The sequence below is a fragment of the Solanum stenotomum genome, chromosome 5 (genome assembly GCF_019186545.1).
Source record: "Solanum stenotomum isolate F172 chromosome 5, ASM1918654v1, whole genome shotgun sequence".
Lineage (NCBI taxonomy): Eukaryota > Viridiplantae > Streptophyta > Magnoliopsida > Solanales > Solanaceae > Solanum > Solanum stenotomum.
Window position 1 is genome coordinate 52,370,393 of NC_064286.1, and position 22,042 is coordinate 52,392,434.

The following is a 22,042-nucleotide window of genomic DNA, read 5'->3' on the forward strand; positions in this document are numbered from 1 at the left end:
TTATTATATGTATAGTATGTGTATATGTTGTGTATTAATATATAAAAGTAGTCTTTCCATTTATTTTTATTTATCCATTTTAAATGTTAGGATAAATTATTTTATTAGACATATATTCATACTATATATATTAATCCTATCTATGCTCTTTAAATAACTACATAATTTCTCACTAATTAACAATCTTATATCATTTTTAGTTAACATATTGAGATACACCATTTCCTAAAAACTAACATATATTAGGACAATTGATTATTTGAATATATACCATTGACGTCTTCTCTTTCATTGAGTTTTGGTCAGCCTACACTTCGATAATCCTTGACGTGTGAGCCATATGTAAACTTGAAAATTTTATCTACCCATGTTCTTTAGGAAAGTTATGTATATATTTTTTTCCGTCATTGATATATATATATATATATATATATATAGTATACACTTTGTATATATTTTGTAAATTAAATAGTCAAATGGTTCAGACGTGTAATTAATTATCCTTTCATCTTTCAAATCTTAAGGCCGATTAGAGTTTTATTGGAGACTACTCTATCCTAAACGCTAACTCACATTTATAGAAGTGTGGCACGTATTCTCTTAAAGAGACATCTCAAATTTCTCATAAACTCATTTGATATTCACAAAGAGATCAAGATATCAAATATTAGTCTTTTCAAATCGAAGTAATCAAGAGGCATTCTTCCTCAAAATAAAATAAAAATATAGAAGTGTTTTTCAAAGTTTTTAACGATCACAAAAAGATTCACATCAGTCTATGTTCGAAAAATATGCTACTCCAATCCTTGGATCATGAAGAACAAATCAAAGAAAAAAAAATCAAGCAATAAACAAAATTATATCCACATTGAAAAAAGTTATTACTTTGAAAATTTTGTCACAAACAAACATAAAATTTTAGAAAAACGTGAAAGAAACATGTGAAAAATGAAGTAAAGTGAGAAAAAGTTTTACTATTTTGATTGCTAAATTTATATTATCCTGCACCTGATTGGCTAGAAATAATTAAGAGAATAATTCATATACCATGCACAAAGACATTTTTTTTTCACCACTTGAGATGATTTTCAACAATTTGTGCCACCACGATCTGCTTAATTATTCCTACCCTTTTTCTTCCCTTCCACAAAAGAATCTGACATGTACAAAAAAGTACTGTCTATCCTTTATTTTTATTTGTTCATTTTAAATTTTTTATGTCTCTAAATATATTTTTATTTATTTCAATTTATATGGTTTAGTTTAATTTTATATGGAATTTAAAACAAAATAACTTCTGAAATTTGCAGTATAAACTAAGTCATAAATATTTATGCGACAGTAAATCATTTTATTAAGGGTAAATATATATTTTAAAGTTAAATTGCTACTAAATATAGAAATGTATCATTCTTTTTTAAAATAACAAAAAAAAATTAAAATAAATCGTAGTATAAATCGGGACAGAGGAAATAATAACCAATAAAACTATTTATTATAATACTCATATTAGTTATTATATTATCTTTAGTATATTATATTAAACATTTGCGAATAAGTATTAATGTTGAAGATAAAAGTAAAAATTAAATTATCTTTCCTTGATATATTTTTGACAATTACAAGAGGATTTTATTAATTATCGATGAGCTTTACAATGTGAGGGCGAACTAAATAACTGAGTCTCTTTCAGTATTTTACTTTATCAGAAAACATGTTTAAACCTTAAATGATAGACACATAGGTATGTTCCATCGCGAATTAATGAGAGTCGATAGTTATGTGAGAAATAAATAGCCTACGAAATTTAATGACCACCAACATGCTCAAAACCTTCTCATAGCATTTTTTTCCGGCTTAATATATTTGATAATATCTTAAATTTATTTGTTAATAGACACTCGAATTACAATTTGTTTTATTTGAATATATATTAAAGTGTTTTTACTAAATATTCTCAGTTTAATTTCTTTTAAAAAATATTTCGCGTGTTTGAAAATATATATTATATAGATAATAAGTTAATAATTTAAATATGTCATTTTCTTTAATTATATGTATTTTTCTCTGTATAACACTAGATATTTATTAGTTGAAGGTGATTAAAATTGTCGTACAGTTTATTTGAAATTATCGTAAAACACTAGATATTTATCTGATGTAAAATAATTTAAGTAATTATATTTTCTTTTCAAAGTTTACGAAACCACGTTTATAAGATGACAATAGTGAACACTGAACAGTTTCACCGACAGCGAATGCTATGACTTAACAATAAGATGGGAAAATTCAATAATTTTTATTTAAAATTTATACTACGTCTGTCCTATTTTATGTCAGATAATTTGACTTGTCATAGAGTTTAAGAAAGAAATGAAGACTTTTAAAATTTATGGCCCAAAATGAATGATAGAAATTTGTGTGACTGTAAATCATTTCATTAAGGGTAAAATAGACATTTTATAGTTAAATTGTTATTTAATATAAAAATGTGTCATTCTTTTTTAGACTGACTAAAAAGGAAAGTAAGTCACGTAAATTGTGACAGATGGAGTATTATATTTAAAAATTTATATTATTCAGATATCATTTAGTAAAAGAAAGATTGTAATGCAGATTTCACAAATTAAAATTCTATTTTTTTATTTGTTTATGTATATTGATTTTTCATTCGATGTTTGTTATCTTTATTAAAATCTGATTAAATTCAGATTCAGCTAGAAAATATCATATTAAGGAGTAATGCGCTTCTTAATAAAGACTACTCTGTGCTCAAGAAATTCAAATCTGAGGACTCTGATTAAGGATGGAGGAGTACTTATCACTCCATTATAAATCTGACTGGTTTATTTGCTCATACTCCCTCGGTCCCTATTTACTTATCCATTTTTTACTTGGCAAACCTATTAAAAAAAAATAATGGTTAAATGGTCTAGTGGATCCTTATACTTATATGCGTTTGTATTATTGACCCTTCTACTTGATCAGTTGTTAACTGAACCCTTAAACTTAATGAAACTCAATATTTTAAGCCATTCTGACCATTGATCAAGCTTGTGTGGCAACTTAATTGTTAAATTGGCACAAACACCTGATTTCATGCGTTAAGGGAGCGTGAATATCAAAATTTAGACTAAAAATAATAATTATTTTTTTTAAAAAAAAGACTAAAATTAAGAAAATTGAATATAATTTTTTCCCCCACTTGTTTCTTCTTTTCCCACCCCACCCATTTCTTTTTCTCTTTCTAATTACCAATACCTTCTTCCCCCATCCATACCTCATTTCTCTCTTTCTCCCCTTGCCAACCTGTTCATTTTTTTTTTTCATATTTTCTTTCTTTCTTGAGAAACGAAAATGTGGTATTGTTATAGATCTGTGTTGTCTTTTCATTTTTCTTGTAATTTATGACTCGTATGGTGAGAAAGATTCGATAGTCTTGAAGGATGAAAAGAGATTGTTGGTTGTCTTTGTAAAAATTAGGCAAAATATGTTATGCAAAATTATGTATAAATATTATGATATATTGAGGTATTTTAATGATGATTCATGGATGCGGAGAAAAGAAATTTATGATGGTTCACAAGGTGGATGTAGATCTTGGTAAAAAAAAATACGATTAAGAGTTGCGAATGATGAAAACTGAGAAAGAATCAAACTACGATTTTTATAAACTTGAAGAGCTTCGTCACGGCTATAGACAATGACGGCCTGAAGAAAAAAATTAAGGAGATTGGAGATGGTGTTAATGGTGGTTGTGGATTGAGGGAGGTGGAAGAAATGTAAGAGAAATAACTATTTAATTTTATTTTTAAAATAGAAAACTTTTTTTTAATCTTTTATGGAGTAACATTTTTAGTTAATAATTTTAAAATATTTATGAAATAATTATAACTTGACATTAATATATTTGATATGAATATGACATTTTTTTTTGTGTAAATGAGAGTGAACTATACACATGATTGGAGGGGTTTAAATATCATATTTTAATTGAGTTTGAGGGTTCACCTGACAAAAAACTGAATAGAAGGGTTCAGAATATAAATTCATACAAATATAAGAATCCATCAGACCTTTTTGCCAATAATAATTGACATAGCTCCTTACCTAGACAAATCATAGGCCTAGTTAACATCGACAGATGGCAAATACCATCTTTTGGTGCTATCATCTTTGATCCGCCATGAAGAAACAACTCAATTGCCACTTGTGTCAGCCCAATCTTTTGCTTATTAATCTAGAAGGCTAACAAATACACTATGTACTGTAGAAGGCCAGATAGTCCTCCTTCTTCCTATGTATCCTCTTTGACGGTGGCAATATAATCATGACTCTTTTTTGAAAAGAAAGAAGACATAATGAGTTGACCATTTCATCCATATTAATTGATAGAAAATTCTAAAATTAGTGTATTCATTAAAAAGGTTCTGCCTTTTTTAAAGACAATAACTCTCTAAATAAATTGAGAGTATAATAGATAAAAAAAAATTATTCTCTCCGTCTCATTTTATGTGGTAATATTTGATCGGGCACGGAGTTTAAAAAATAAATGACGAGTTTGAAATGTTTACCAAATTGTCCTTTAAAAAGTAGATTCATTTTTCTCTCTCCTCATAAATGTATTGGAATACTATTTTAAGATTAAGTGGAACCAACAAGGGTAAAAGAAGATTTGTACCTTTAAATACTTATCATATAAGGAAATGTGAAATTCTTTTTGGGACAAATGGTGCCACATAAAATGAGACGGAGGGAGTATCTTTTTTTATTTATCAAAAATGACAAGATAGAAATAAATAAAGAATCAAAATTAAACAATTAAAAGGGAGCGGAGGAAGTACAACAATATAGCTTTTTTTTCCCTCCAAAAAGACAATAAATGGGGAAAATAATTTGTCCTTCTTTCATTGGTGGGCCAATGATTAGACTTTCTATATTTGGACAAATTATACAACTGTCCTCTTCTCTTTCTTTAGAAATAGAAGAAAAAAAAAGTATACAATCTTTACCAAAAAATTGAAAAATAAACTTTTTCTTACAAAAAAGATACTCCATAAAACTAAAAACAAACTTATAAAAATCACAAAATCAAATCTCTCACTACTAATAAAAGCATATGCACTTAGATAACATAATTAAAGACGATACACCTAAAAGATTGATGTTTTGATTTTATTTAATTTTTTTTTTTATTGATGTTTTGATTCGATTCTCGGTTATAGAGTTTTGATTAACTAAAATTTTGATTAAATACACAAAAAATTAAAAAACAAATTTCAGGCTTACCAAGATATTGCAATATAAAATTTGAACCGAATCAACTCGATTTATTTAATATTTTAATTTTTCAATATTTATGCTCATCCTAAAATTCACATAAAATATAAAAATAAAGTGCATGCACTTACAATAATTCTTAAAATTACATTCCTAACAACTTGTAATTAGGATATAAAGTATAAAGGACGATTGTATCCCTATTACAAGTTTACAATAATATTAATTGCCATTACATATTTCTTTAATACCAACCAGGGATATGTCGGAGTAATAAGCACTCTTTCATTCTTAATCAGAGATATTGGGTTTGAGTCCCCATAGATACTGAGTTGCGCGAATCTGAATTCAGTCAGACTCTAATATAAGTACCGGACATCACGAAAAATAAAAAAGAAATAACTATTTAATTAAGTAGATTCCATAAGTCAATATCCGTTGAAAAGTCATCCCAATCATGACTTTGTCCTTGTTGCATGGAATTGCCTTCACCATTAATTAACGGTGGTGATATTTCCTCATGTAACAACATGGTTGGTGTTTTTTCAAAATTTGTAACAGCTACTTCTTCTTCAATTTCATTGCAATTTTCCAGTAAATTTGTCCACCATTGAACTCCATCGTCTATCGACGATGTATTTTCTCCTGTTGGCTTCTCAGAAATATTTACTACGATTTCCTTGCAACGTTTGTCGTCTTTGTCTAATGTGTTTGTGATCATACTTTTGTTGTTGCACCAATGAGAATTATTCTTCTTAACGTTTGAGAAGTTCCGAGGTTGAGGTCTTGTTATTTCATTCTTATTAACCGTGATGCTCTTATGCTTAATCTGTAGATGATGATTAGGACGAGGGCGAGGAGGAGGAGGAGGAGGAGCAATAATATTTAACTTCTTTTGAAAGTGAGTGTTCCAATAGTTCTTCACATCATTTGCTGTCCTTCCTGGAAGTCTACCAGCAATAAGTGACCACCTACACAAAATAACGTAACTTTTAAATGAAATAATTACACATATTAAGACATGGTGATATTTATAAATATATATAATACATTAAAAAGAAAATTATATCATAAATCCCTAACATCATAAACTTTTGAATAAAATGATCGCAGTCTAATAAACACATAGACTTGCCTATTGCCTAAGAGTTTATGAAGTCTCAAGATGAGATCCACTTCATCTGGAGCAAAGTCACCTCTCTTGATATGTGGCCTTAGATAATTTAGCCACCTTAGTCTGCAACTCTTTCGACATCGATTTAAACCTACACATATTCACATGAAATTTAAGAAAAAAATAAAAAAAATTAAAATATTGCAAAATTTATAGTTTAAAACAAATCATAACTATAAATCATGTTATTAGAAGTAAAATCAAAATTTAAAATTTAGTAAATCATTTATAAATGTAAAAATATATTATTTTTTTAAATGAACTAAAAAAGAAAAAAAAAGTAATACCAGCCCTAGCAGGAACAAGATGCCACTTTCCTTCACCATATATTTGAATGCATTTTCTTAAAAGAAAATCTTCTTGTTCAGTCCATGAACCTTTCCTGACTCCCAACGATGCACACATAGGAGTATTCATTTTTTTTAATAATATATAGTTCTAAGACATATATTTTAATTATAATACTACCATTTCTGTCTGCCTATATATACAAAAAAAAAAAGAGAAGTTAAAACCCTTTGACATACGTGGAAGAACTTTTTACCACTAAGGGAGCTCTCCACAAAATGACACTATTTATAAATTGCACTCTCATTTTCATCAAAAAAATCCAAATTAGCCCATGTCCCCCCTACTAGCTATTCTGCTAGCCTTGGGACACTCTTTTTATTTCCTACTGGAACATTAATTAAATTCGGATCCCACGTAGGTTCATTTAAAGATATCGCTTTTAACAAGATTTTTCTTTTATATTCAATGTTTTTTAATTTGATACCGCTAATTAAGGGTGAAGCAGTCCTTTCACTGCATCACAATACATATTTGGTCTCTCTTTCATTTCCATCATTTTTAGTAAGTTTTAATTATTTTTAAAAAAAAAAATATTTTCTTATCATTTCTTTTATTTGACGTGACTATATTTAATTGGGGTTTCATTTCATCAATTGAGAATCATGTTTATTAATTATCAGCCACAGAAACATATATCTTAAGATAAGATAAACTAGGTGATTTTGTGAGACAACTACTATTTAGTGTCTCATTCTTAATATTATTATTAGACTGAAAATTGGTAGATTCATGATTACAAGACGATGGGGCCATTATTGAAAACAAATACACGTTAGTAGAAGCGATGTCACGTCACATTTATTTATTCAATTTTTTTATAAAAACACATGTAAAATATTCGGCATACTAACCATTAGACACATAGGTTTGTCTTACAGTGAAATAATTTCTAAATTCCTCACTAATGAATGTATAAACATAAATTAAATGACCCTACTTAATAATTATTTTTTGGTTTTTCATTTGGTGTCTGATACTCACAGTGAAATCTGACTAAATTCGGATCTACACCCGAAAGTCTCACATTGAAGGGTAAAATGCTCTCTAACAAAGACGACTCCGTATCGTGTGGACTGATGGTTGTGGGAACCACTTTACACTCACGAGGTCTCCTGTTTGAAACTTGTCCCCACCGTGTTTTATGCAGTTTTAACATTGTCATATCAAAACCAAAAATATCAAAGAAATGGGAACTCTAGAAGAGGTGCTAAGTAGTAATTTCAATCATTTTTCCAAACTAGATTTTGGGTTTTGAAATGCTTAATAAAATATATGATCAGTTTTCAAGATATACGTATAAAATTTTATTTTTTTTTGAAATTAATAGGATTTTATGACCCCTTTCTCACTGTATGAGTCTGCCTCTGGACAAATATAATGGAGGAAATTAAGTGAATTAACGAAGTCAAAAAAAGGTTTGACATAATATGGCTCAACCAAAGAAACATTAATTTAAAAGTGGTCAAATCGTAACAATAGATCAAGAAGAAAGTGTCACGACTTGGATATTATTTTCTTTAAACCTTACTTATTAATACGACATATATACGAATTTTATCTTTTATGATTTTTGTGAAATCTATTTTCATAATAGGATAATCGATCCACTAATGATGATCCTGAGTTGCATTCTAGCTAATTAAGGGCCCGTTTGGCCATGCGATATGGTATCATGATATGGTATTATGATATGGAATCATGAGATGAAATTGAAGGTTTGTTTGGACATGCGATATGAAATTTTTGTGTTGTATATTTTCTCATAAACATAAAAATTCCATAAGTTGTAAAACTATTAAAATAGCCCCAATTGTTTATTCAATCTTATCAAATACACAAAAAAATATAAAATCTCATAATAAATTATTACAAAGTTATTTGTTCTCCACTTAAGTAATTGTTTCATCTAACTTTAATTTAATAAAAATACTTGAACATAAATTGTAGTGTTGCACCGCTTTAGGAACCTCCTTTGCGATTATGATATGCTTGTTGCACCGCTTTAGGAACCTCCCCTTCTATATATGTTCCATCAATCGCACCAGCACAGTCCTACCAAATAAAAAAATACATCAATATTAGTTTAGTGAACATAAAATAAATTGGAAGCATTATAGAATGCACTTCATAAAAATAATGTTTGTAAGAGTAATAAAAGTAATGCTTCCAAGACAATGCAAAGTCATAAAATAAATATTATCTCTTTAAACAAAGTTGATAGGAAATATGTAACTAAATACTAATAACTTACACATAAAATATAAATGTGCACTTATTAAGACCATAAAATAGATTTATTAATGTGATTGAAATTTTACCTTAAACCAAGGCCAAAATCGAGTATTATGTCGATTTTTGGAATGTACACCAGTCATATTTTTTGGTTGTATAAATGTTGGTGCCATCTTGCTAATTACCTCGGCAACTATTTTAACATGCCGGTTAATTGTTTCAAGTGAATGTTGAAAAATTTCACAATCGTGAGGTGTGAGTTAAAGTGACTATATGTTGGTGAGAATAATAAATTTTATGTCGGTGAGAATAATAAATTTTAAAAAGTAATGATGTGTTTATAAATTTTATTTACATATGAAACAAATGGTTAATAGATATAAATGTGGGGTTGTTTTAACAAAATATAAACTCATGGATCAATTATTGTATTAAAAGATCCCAAATCATGATATGGAATCACCATATAATTCCATATCATGGTTTTTGGAGAATATGGTATCACCTCTCATGATATGGAATCATGAGATGGAATCAGCGTAAAATCTCATGTCCAAATGCTGATTCCATCTCACGATACCATATCGTGACATGGTATCACATGGCCAAACGCCTACTAAGTCTAGAAATTACTTCTTTTTTTACTATGGTTTGTTCTTTTTATAAAAAGAGAAAAACCGCCTCTGGTGATAATTGATATGAAAGAGTTACATTTAGTTTGATACCAAACTTAAAACAAGATCGATCTTGGGATAGAAATAAAGTTAAATAAACTCTAGAAAGTAAACCAAACAAAGGAGGAAGTCTAACCTAGCTATTATTCTTAAGCAAAGAATGATAAAAAATCAATGAGCTTATCCAATCTCTGTTTTCCATTTTCTTTTTATGTATTTAACCAAGACTAAGGAGTTTCTGTTGGTTTTGAAAGTGATTAGAGCGTCGCGCGAAAGCTTATAATTACAAATTATAAGGCGATAAATTAGACGACACATAAAATTATACTAAAAGACATAATATTATTATATGATAAGACCAATTAACCTACATAGTTAAAAATTAATTAAAAGCATAGAAAATGTAGAGAGAAAGTCTCCCCATAAACAAAAGTCTCTAAACGACTACATTGTAGATGCTAATATATTATGGTATGAAAATATGAATCTTCAATTTATAGATCTCCAAATTTTTTCTCTAAGGAAAGAATAAAGTAAATATGAAAGAGAATTATATTTTCCTTTCATTAAAAGTAAAAGCAATTATGATAATGCTTTAATTTTTCTTCAAAGGAAAATTAAAACTCAAATATGATAAGAAAATCATGGCAAAATTAACCCTAACAATCCCACTCCACCCCCACCCCACCCCACACACCCAACTGCAGTTTTCCATTTTCTGTTTATGTATTTAACCAAGAGTAAGGAGTCATCCCCTTCCCCCCGCCACCACTCCAAACCTTCTAGTAACCTTTACTAACACACCAGTTGAGTTCATTAACGTTGCTAGTGCCCTGGCCTTGCAATAAAATAAGTGATGTTAATTTTGATTCTGAAAAAAGAAGGCTTTACAGCCTCATTGCTACATCTAGCTAGGTACAAGTCCCAACAAATGTGGCCCAAACAGGAAACAGTAAGCATTTAAAAGTGAGTGTTCAAACTTTTTGATAAGACACAATAAGTATTTGTTCACACTATTCTTTGTTGTTTATAAATAGAGGGATTTTCTCTCATTTTAAAATAACAAATTTTTTAAAGTTCTTCTTATTCTTCTGCACAATTAAATATTCGTGTATTTTGCTCTTGTTAAGTGGCTCACTGACACTATTATTTTTGTATCAATACATTTGTAATAAAATCGTTCCATCTTGAGAAGATTCATTTCTTTAAACCTTGGATACTAGAGGGGAATAATTTCCTTAAGGGGATACTGTGTATTCGGTGGACTCAATTTTTCCTTTTAGCTTCATTCTATTGTTACAAATTCTAGTAATTTTTTTACAATCATCAATTTATGCTTATGATATTAATTATTGTTTTTGAGTGCATGTTTTAAACTTTGTTGTTTATGTTTCAAGAACAAACTTTTGACATGGGTTCAAGGATGTGCCGGATGACTTGTAGAGGAATATGACTAAGAACAATGCCTCTTTTAATCCCAAAGACTTAGATAACTATACAATAAATTAAGGGGTCGTTTGGTTACTGTATAAGAGACATCTTATTCATGTATAAAAAGTTGCATTAGCTTTACTGTGTTTGGTAGAAGTTTTGTATTAGGTATAAAAGTCAGCATAACTTATACCACGTTTGGTTGGTAAGAATTTAAATGTTGTATAATAGTTATTCACGTATTAATTTATACGGTGTTTGGTTGCATTTTTGTAGTCCTACATAATTAATACCAACATAACTTATGAGGGAATCTATGTATAAAGTTATGCAGGGTAGAAGGTGGAATAAGTTATGTGGGTATTAGTTATACATGTATTAAAATGATAGATTACATATTTACCCTATTAATTTATTTTTTATTTTTTAATTGGAAACTTTACTGTTTCCTATATACGTTTGTTGTTTTTATTTCTTTTTATATATAGATCATTTTCATTTCTTTTAATTTATTTTATTTTATTTAATTGGAAACTTTACTGTTTTCCTATCTACGTTTGTTATTTTTATTTCTTTTTATATATAGACTATTTTCATTTTTTTTTATATTTACCGTTTTTATTTATTTATGCAAATATAAATATTTTTTTAATATTAGAGATTTGATTGTATATTTTTTGACGGTACATATGCTAATCAAATATTAGCATTATGCTGGAGTTGTTCTATCAGTTTAGGATTTTTTTGTTTCCAAATTAGATTATTTCTAGTTGTTTTTGTTTTGTCTATTTTGTTGACCGACTTGGTCACTCTTGGACCTTGTTTGGACACATTTTTATTTGATGAATAAATAGACATGGTCCAATGTTGATTAAAAAAAATAAAAATATTAGTATTGTATATTATTCAATATATTCCACATTTTATTAACATGTATTATTATTTTGTAAATAATATATATTAATAATTTACTACAAGTTTAATATAATAGTTAATAATTCATGTATTGTAATCTCTACATAACTAAATAATACCTACATAACTAATATCCACATAGCTAATACCCGCATAATTAAACCCTGCATAACTAATACCTGCATAACTAAACCCTGCATAACTAAACCCTGCATAATTAATACCTGCATAACTAAACCCTGCATAACTAATACCTGCATAACTAAACCATGTATAACTAATACCTGCATAACTCTAACCAGTAACCAAACGGCCCCTAATTGTTCATATTCAAAATGAAGTATGGATAGATTCTCAAGTTTATTGCAAGTTGTAAATACGATTGGAATAGAAGTGTAGTTTCAAATTGAACTTCATCACTCTGGTGTGCTGATTTTAAGAAAACACCCAAACAATCTGAATAGTTTTGTGTAATATTTTTCCTTTTTAAGTATATATAATAAATTGAATTGTTGTCCAATATGATACATTATTCCTTTAATTTTCCATTTTAATAATTATTTATGATACATTTAAATGGGAAACTTTAAAATGTTGTAGGTAAAGCAAAAGGTAGGGCTGAACTTTCTACAGGTTAGAATTAGAATAATTGTTCACTTTTTTCAGCCTTTTAAATTTATTTATCCCTTCACCAACGACTATTTATTAATTAGAAAATTTTATATCTCATGTTGATGTTCATTTGATTTTCCAAAAATATCAAATAGTAACACTTTCGGAAAGCAAAAGGATAAATCATAAAATCAAATTAAAGATGATTGATTGAATGACAAATGATAAGACATTTTCCTTTACATTATTAAGAGAAAATAGCCAAAATCCTCCCGAACATATAGCCGTATTTTCAACTACACACTCATACTTCATAGGGGTCCTATTACCCCCCTGAATTATTTTAAAATGAAATAAGTAGCCCCTTAAAACGTCATACCCAGATATGTGTCTTGTGGTGAAACACACGCGCTTGACACGTGTTTTCACATGTAGATCTTTTTTTAAAAGACATTTTTTTTCTCTTTCTTCTTCATTCATTTTTTAGTCCTAATTATTTTTTGAGAACTTTGATTTGGAGAAAATATTGGGGGTTAAATTGGGGGGTCACTTTTGTCTTCTCCGGAGGGATATGTCGCCGCTGTCGGCATAGTCTAAGAATTTCGTTGCCACCACTATCTCCATCTATATATGCCTTTGTTATTTATCCGCCTTCACCATTAGCTCCTCCACCTACTTAAAGAGCTCCCGTCATTTCTTTCAAAGAATAAAGCTCGAAAAAGAGAACATTCACACCACCACCAAGACCACTATGAGTCTAATTAATGTTTGTGGGTATTTTCATAATTTTATAAGTCTATGTGATGGAGTTTTTATAATCAAGAGAAGGTAATTGCTTGTCGAGAATCTAGAAAACAAACTAAAAAACACATGATGGATTTAGATCTACATGTAAAAAATAATTTTTCTTTTTAGGGTACAATTACATTTGAACCCAGATTGATTTTTCAAATTTGATTCAAATTATTTTTTGGTGATTGGAGATGGTGGATTTGATTGTTTTTTTCAAATTTTTTACATGAGAGTTGTTAGAAATTTACAATAATGAATCCGGTGAAGATGACGGTAATGGCGCGGCGATTTTGGGATGATAAGGGTGGAGAGATTTGACATATGCTACCATGGAGAAGAAAGAAATTAAATTAAAAATAAAATTAAATTAAAAATACAAATATTTATGAAATAACATATTTAAAACAAAATTTTAATATTGTTTTGGTTGCTCATTCTCTCAAAGAGAGTGAAATACACTCACTTTGCCATGTAAGCATTTAGGGAGGTAATAATTTCAATTTTATAAAATTCAGGGAGGTAATAGGACCTCCGTATAGTATGAGTGTGTAGTTGGGAATCCGACAATAGATTGAGGGGGCTTTTGATCATTTTCTCCATTATTAATGTTACTACATTATTAATGTTCGTTATTAATTAATATATTTTCAAAAGACAATATATATATATATATATATATATATATATATAATATTCAATTTAATATTATTATAAAGACCCTTATTTTTATAATATAATTTTTTTATTTTAGATAATTAATTTTACTTTTAAAACTCAATATAACATTATGATCACATTTGTGAAACCAAACAATGCACTTGTAATTACTCTATGACAAATATATATGTCATCGTAAATTCGTAATTACTAAATTGTGTAATTAGTAAGATAATAAGTACCACCTTAATAATTACACCAATTACAATTACCTGGCCTTTCCAAACAGACCCTCGTTATCATTTCATCATTGGTGGGAAAGGTCGTAAGGGAGTATACTTAGGGCCCGTTTGGCCATGGATTTCCCAAATAAAATTTGGGAAAAAATTTGGCAAATAGTGTTTGTCCATACTATTTGCCCTTATTTGGTAAATATTTTTGGCAAATAACCCAAATTCTCAAATACTAGAAAAAACTAGTATTTGGGCCAAGTCTCATTATTTGAGAGCTTTTAATAATTCAAATTCTACACCAAACTGTTATCTTTTACAAGAACACCCTCTATAGTAGTTGTTTGCATTGTTTTACATATATAATTTTTACGTGAACATCAAAGCAGTGATGAAATATTCAGTGAATATGAAAGTGATGATATGGTTGTTGATGAAAATGATAACAATCGGCTTAGGATAACAAAGTTATGTGCTATATAATACAAACCTATGGTTAGTTTTGATAGTTTTTAAAACTTATGTGTATAAATCATATTTCTTAAAAAGGTGAAATATATTTCCCAAATATTATGGCCAAACACATGGTGAAATTTCATTGTTATTCTTTTGATTATTTTCAAAATATTTTCCTAGAAAATATAAAATAATGAAGAATTTCACTAAATAATGATGTAAATATGATGAAAAAAATTCTTACATTTCATTTAATATATATAAGACTAAAGGAAGTAGCATAAATACGTTGCACATATATAATCACATAAATAACCTAAAAATCACATGAATAATATCATAGTGCATATGCACTTATTAATTCCAGATATATGAAACTTGGGTCTAACTCAACTCCATAAGTTAGCTCGTGAAGAAAAAGTTTGTCCAAATCCATACAAATAAATTACCACCAGTCCATTCCCTTATGAATGTATGTGGATGGTAACCCACTCTAACAACATTACTTCCCTAACAACTTGTAGTTGGGATACAAAGTATAAAGAAAAAATGTATCCCTATTACAAGCTTACAATAACAACTTCTTTTAATCAAGTAGATTCCATAAGTCAATTTCAGCAGAAAAATCATTATTTTCTCCTAGTTGCATGGGTGGTAAATTAAGAGAAATGTCACCCCAACTTTCATGACTTATTTGTCCTTGTTGCATGGAGTTACCTTCACCATTTAACAAACTTGTTAGTGTTTTTTCATAATTAGTTACAGCTTCTTCTTCTTCTTCTTCTTCTTCAACATCGTCATTGCAATAATTTTCCAGTAAATTTGTCCACCATTGATCTACGTTTTCCATCAATCCATATGAAGTTTGCTTCTCACTTATTATTTCCTTGCAATGTTCCTCCTTGTCCACAATTACAATATTGTTTGTAATATTCTTCTTTGTGCTTGAGAAATACTTTCGCGGTTGAGGTTTTATTATTTCATTCTTAGTAATTTCTCCACACTTATTGTTAATCTTTTCATGAGGAACAAATTTAGTAGTAATATTTACCTTCCTTAGAAGGTTTGTGTTCCAATAGTTTTTCACATCGTTTGCAGTCCTTCCTGGAAGTCTACCAGCAATAAGTGACCATCTACATACAATAACGTAACGTTTAGATGAAATAGTCACACATATATATTATATTAATCAAATTTATTAAAAACATAAACTAGCATGCCTGTTGCCTAGAAGCTTATGAAGCCTCAAAATGAGATCCACTTCATCCGGAGCAAAGTCACCTCTCTTGATATGTGGCCTTAGATAATTCAGCCACCTCAGTCTACAACTTTTTCGACATCTATTCAGACCTGGACGTACATACATTTTCACATGATTTTACAAAGAATGTCACATAAAATGAGACAGACAGATAAAATAGCACGGTAGTTAGTTTAATTACCAGCTCTAGCAGGAACAAGATGCCATTTTCCTTCACCATACTTATGAATACATTTTCTTAAAAGAAAATCTTCTTCATCAGTCCATGTACCTTTTCTCACTTCCAATGAAGACATGTGTACTATTCATGATATATTATACAACCTTTTTATTGTCTATATATACTTATATACACATGTCTAAACAAAAGGCGTATTCAGAATTTCGGCTAGATGGGTGCACGATTACGAAAAAATGTATCGTAAATAAAAATTTGATCGATTTGACTTTTAGTTCGTAATATGAATCATTAAAGTTTAAAAATTATAGGTCCAAAATATATAATACTACTAGTTTTAAATTTTAATATTCACATTTGATTTAATTATATAAAAAATTTACAATGCTAAATTTTTTAGGAATTCTCAATTTAACACACTTGAAAATTTTGAAAGAATAAAGGAAAAAAACAAAAGAAAAACTAGTTGAAACGACAAAAGTGTAACTGATAACCACTTGGAAAAGTGTTACTCAAAGAGACAAGATAGATATAAGTTTTAAATTTCTATCTCTCACTTAGAGAAGTGCACCCAATCATCATCGCATTATTAAATGATAATTTGAACATAGATTCACACATCTATATTTAAATATTTTTTTAAAAATATAATACTATTATATATGATCTAGAGAGGGGAGCATGGGTTCACTTGAACCCACGGCACCCCCTCTAGATAAGCCTGTGTGTCTAAAAGGTGCATTAAATTGTAACTACCAAGTTGTAGGGAGCCTTTTACAAATTATAAACGACAACTGTTATAAAAGCCAAATTGAACACTCATTTTCAACACACAAATCCAAATTTCCCAATGTAGCTATCCTGCCAGCCTCGATTGGGAAGCCCATCTTTCATGTCAACTATTTTTTCGATTTTTTCAGTACTTTTAATATTTTTTCCATATTATTATTTTCTTCTGTTTGATGTGGCGATATTTAACTGAGCATGTATTTACAGGCCAAGTATTTTCAAAGAACCAAAAATATCATTTAGCTGCTAAATGGCCATAATCATGTGACCTAAATATGGCTACAATATATATAAAAAATCATATGAACCTTTTTGCTTTGAAAAAAAAAAAGTTAACTTGTACTATTTTCTAAATTTTAGATGTTAAGTACAACTAAAATTTGGATGTTAGTTATAACTATCATTAATTGTGAGAGGGGACCAATATTTAAAAGGATTTTTTCGAATATTCCCATAGTTTCGGCTTAATAAGAGATTTAGAGATATATTATGCTTAATTACGATTCATAGATACATGTTAGAAAAAGGAAAGAGGCAACTGAAATTGAAATAGAGAGGAGAGAGGCGAATTGAATTGGTTTGTATCAAGGAATACAGTGTATATGTTCCTTGTGGATTCACTTTGTATTAAGTGTATGAGTGAATTATACAATTGTATCAACGATTACAATTGTTCAAGTATATATGTTCCTTATATATTTACCCCGTATCAACTGACTATAGATCAATTCAATTTTCCTAAAAAAGTTTAACAATATTTCTCTTTCATTGCAGTGATTTTGAACCACGAATTCAACATAATATCATAACTGAATTTGCAAAACTAAAATTATTTTTCATTCCAGTGATTTTTAACAATTTATACATGTGTAAAGTAAGGATTAAAATATTTCCTAACTAAAAAAAAAAAAGACTAATCATTTACACTTATGCCACTACTCAACACTAACGTAACCAACTAACTAACTAATTTATCTAATCTAATCAACATTAACTTTATAATCTCATCAAATCAGAATTGTGGTTGAGTGATAATTAAGTACTTCTTCATTCTTAATTAGAGGACTAGGATTTGAGTCTCCTTGGTACGGAATCGACTTTGTTACCGTTGATCATGGCAATAGAGTGTAATATTTTTTTTCTTTGGTTGAAAGATACTAGTCTTCAAACAACACATGGCAATTATGAATCATGCTTGATATATAGTTGTCAAGGACGAAACATCTATTCAAGGAAATATACAAGTTGAATCTTGTCGTGTTTTATCCTCAATACTTACTCTTGTTTTAAAATAAGTGATGTTTTTAATTTAAACAAATTTATTAAGAAACTACTTAATTCCTAAAAAATAGGAAGTGTTTTACGAACTTAACCTAATTAAAAGTTTTAAAAAAGAAGTGAGTCCTTTAATGGTGTAATATTTCATGTATTAAAATAAGGATAATTTTAAAAGAATAAGATTAATTCCTTTTTAAACATCACTTATTTCGAAATAAATAAAAAGGCAAAAGCATAATTATTATTTTAAAAAAAAAAAACGAAGAGAGCATTGTTAAAAAAAAAAAAAGGTCAGAAGGTTTGAAGTGGCTCAATCAGATCAAATCAAAGCAATTGATCGCGAATATATACTTGTGAGTTTTACCCTTTGTGAGTTTTGTGTAACTTATTTTTATATTAAGGTAAATGATCCATTTTGATGACAATATTTTGACACTATTAAAAACAGTGCGAAAAAATCGAAGAAAAGAAAATCGACCACAGACATGATCAATTCAAAAAATTGAGGGAAAATCAATTTATTTAGTCGGTTATTATTTTTCTAAAATAATAATAATAATAATAGAAAACCAACGAACTTTAGGAAAATCAATGGACGTCCATCGACAATTTTATGTCAAAATACACGAAAATTATATTAAAAAAAGACTAAAAATTAAAAAGAAAATCAATGCAATCCCTCGATTTATTTTTTCTACAAAAATCGATAGATTCGTTTTTGAAGTAAAAAAATTGCGATTGAATAGTATAAATAAAAACAATAAAAATATCATCGTTGAGCATGTATGATTGAGTGGTAAAATTGTTCAAAAAGTCATAAAAAAAAAAAAAATACCAATGGACAGGATAGGCTGAAACAAATAAATGCAAAATCGACGAGGTACAGTCCATCCATTTGTCACGACCCAAAAATGGATGTGATGACACTCGTCGTATCCCACTAAGACAAGTCAGCCTAAAACCCAATCATTTCTATAAAGTGCGGAAATAAAGCAAAGTTCAATAACAATTACTATTACGAAAACAAGTCAACTTAATTCAATCCCCAAAACCTGGTTGTCACGTGCATAAGCCTCTAATGTAAATACTAGAATTGAAATGAAATACGCAAGTCTCAAATGACGTTGTCTTTCAAGTAAAAACAAAATCATAAACAGGAGTAAGAAGGTTTGCTGAGATGACAAACAGCTACCTCTCAGATCTCCACAGAAAACCTCGAAAACGAAGAGAATGGAAGGTATCACGAAGATCCGGGCTCGTAACCTACAAAAGATTGTAGAAGCAAGGGGTGAGTACCAAACCACACGGTACTCAACAAGCAAACCTCTAAACTCAAGCTAAGGGTACAGAATGCGGGTACTCCTTACACCCCATCCTAACCTCCATAGCTACAACCTGCATAAAACCAACCCAACCTAACAATTCACAGTTTACAAATCATACAGCTCAACAACAACACTCTAACAGATTATATATTCTCAATAACAACTCAATATTCATTGATAACAAGTTTCACAAAAAGGCACTCACAAGATCAGCAACACACAAGATCAAGTTCATCAATAATAAAAATAATGCAATGCAATGAAATGCAATGTCAAGTATAGTGATGCATGTCTGACCTAATGATACACACCCGCTGTCTCTCAGTCCGGGACCCATGGGGGACATATCTGTCCATGCATCCATCGCGGCGCGCGATACGTCCCTCGAAATATAATATCCGTCGCGGCGCGCGACACGTCCCTCGAAATATAGTATCCATCGCGGCGCGCGATACGTCCCTCGAAATGGTACATCCTCTTTAATTTCTTATTCTTTCTCAATGCACATAACACTTGTCACAACCATGTCTCAGAACAATGCAAATGACATGTTCACACAAATAATGAGGAGATGACCATTTTCATAACATTGCACAAATCACAACAACACAATCATGATACAACTTCAACAATGATTCAACAAGTCTTTCAATCAATTCTCAACACATCACACAAACAATTGATCACATTACTCCCAAACATATACCACAAGGAAATACACGAATTCCATACGCTTAACAAGGGTTTAGAAATCCACTTGCCTCAAATAACCGAACAATCACTCCTAGACTTGAGCCTTCCCTTTTCGTTGAGCTTCCAAATCAATACAATCTATTCAAATAAATAACCACAATAATATTTCGAAATTAACAATATTCATATTACTCTATGTCCAACTAGACCCAAGAGCTCACCCAAACCTAAAATCAAGTTCTTATATCTTGGTGCCAATTAACATGTCAACTCTCATATTTCCAAATTTCAAGTCTACGGTTAAGTCATAATTTCTCCAAACACTACAACCCTAATAGCTTTCATATAATATACTACACCCAATATTTAATAACATATCTCAATATATCAAACTTGAGTCTTATTATGATAACCTCAAAAATAATTCTTAAACCAAAATTTAATATATAACCAGTGTCCTTTAACAACGAACTAGTATTATTCAAGTCTACGAAGAAATATGCAGCCATTAACTAACTTCGTAAAAAAAAAACATACTCCTTTCCAATGATCACGTCATCATCAACCCTTTATATATATATATATATATATCACTAACTTGTCCCAACTTAATTTGACAGAAAACTAAAACTATCATGTGAGATGGATTATTTAATGTCTAATGCAATAAACATTATAATATTAAAAGGATCATGAACACAGTAACTCATTAATGAGTCAATACGCAGTAACTTGCTTATATTAACCAAAAACTTATAAAAAAAAGTTTAAATTGGATCATTAAATACTTATTAAATATAATATAATTGCCATTATCTTTGGCCACAATCTTTCCAAACAACAATCACTAAACGACATTCCAACCAGGAGGATATTATTATACTAATGTATACCCCTATCTTAGAAAACTACTTACAATAAGAATTAGACTTGAGGTTTACCTGAAGCACGAACTATTTTTCTTGTGACGCCAACTGCGCCTCTGCGCCTCTCTCGTACAATTCTTTTCTTTTCCTCTCTCAAATTGTGGACTAAAATGTTAAACCCTACTAACATATTTTAATATTTCATATTTGACCCATTATTATTAAAAATAATTAAATTACCTGTAAATTAATTAACTATAGTTAAATGACTATTCAAAATTATCAAAAAAAATGATTTTCCAGGTCCGGGTCATTACACCATTGGCGTCAGTTTTTCTTTCTAAAAATAACTCTGATAGTTGATTTTAACCCAATTCTTAGTAGAGTGAATTAATATTTACTCGAACGTTTTAATTTATGCAATACTTTTCGAATTTCGAGATTCAAACAAGTCTATCTTTGATTGTAAATTTTTCATACATTCTTTTAAATATTTTGAATTGTCAATTATTGTGACTTATAGTACTTTTTACGTAGTTTATAGATATATAAATTTCATTTCAAAATATTTGAAGATTTCATGTGTAAATCGTTGGTCAAACTTAAAATATTTGACTCACAAAAAATGTCACATAAATTGAAACAAAGGAAGTACTATTTTAGCCCTCACTATGACCCAATTTGTAGTAGAGTGAATTGTGCTCCACTTTAGTCTAGATATACTTAACATATTTGATATGCTTATTATAATTTTTTATTTCATGCTAAAAAATACTCATGGCATAACTATATTACATAAAGATGGTGCATTTTACTTTCGACTTATAAGATCATATATATAAATTACT

General features: G+C 29.1%; 2 protein-coding genes across 2 annotated transcripts; both read right to left on the reverse strand.

Annotated features, from left to right (window-relative positions):
• Window positions 1-5,419: 5,419 nt before the first annotated feature.
• Window positions 5,420-6,961, reverse strand: LOC125865210 (transcription factor MYB1-like). Its single transcript, XM_049545416.1, has 3 exons — window positions 6,742-6,961; window positions 6,416-6,545; window positions 5,420-6,251 (listed from the first exon to the last, which is right to left on the reverse strand). Exons 1-3 carry the CDS (start codon window positions 6,869-6,871, stop codon window positions 5,687-5,689), a joined length of 825 nt encoding a protein of 274 aa, XP_049401373.1. The 5' UTR covers window positions 6,872-6,961; the 3' UTR covers window positions 5,420-5,686.
• Window positions 6,962-15,070: 8,109 nt separating this feature from the next.
• On the reverse strand, window positions 15,071-16,361 carry LOC125865211 (transcription factor MYB1-like). The gene is made up of 3 exons (XM_049545417.1): window positions 16,247-16,361; window positions 16,025-16,154; window positions 15,071-15,937 (listed from the first exon to the last, which is right to left on the reverse strand). Exons 1-3 carry the CDS (start codon window positions 16,359-16,361, stop codon window positions 15,391-15,393), a joined length of 792 nt encoding a protein of 263 aa, XP_049401374.1. The 3' UTR covers window positions 15,071-15,390.
• Window positions 16,362-22,042: the final 5,681 nt, after the last annotated feature.

What these genes read in the sequence shown, in the direction of transcription:
- LOC125865210 (XM_049545416.1), bottom strand. Translation starts at nt 6,871, where the DNA reads ATGAATACTCCTATGTGTGCATCGTTGGGAGTCAGGAAAGGTTCATGG. An exon ending in TCTTGTTCCTGCTAGGGCTG is followed by an intron (nt 6,546 to 6,741) that starts GTATTACTTTTT and finishes GAATATGTGTAG; the next exon opens with GTTTAAATCGATGTCGAAAG. An exon ending in CATAAACTCTTAGGCAATAG is followed by an intron (nt 6,252 to 6,415) that starts GCAAGTCTATGT and finishes TATTTTGTGTAG; the next exon opens with GTGGTCACTTATTGCTGGTA.
- LOC125865211 (XM_049545417.1), bottom strand. Translation starts at nt 16,361, where the DNA reads ATGTCTTCATTGGAAGTGAGAAAAGGTACATGGACTGATGAAGAAGAT. An exon ending in TCTTGTTCCTGCTAGAGCTG is followed by an intron (nt 16,155 to 16,246) that starts GTAATTAAACTA and finishes ATGTACGTCCAG; the next exon opens with GTCTGAATAGATGTCGAAAA. An exon ending in CATAAGCTTCTAGGCAACAG is followed by an intron (nt 15,938 to 16,024) that starts GCATGCTAGTTT and finishes TATTGTATGTAG; the next exon opens with ATGGTCACTTATTGCTGGTA.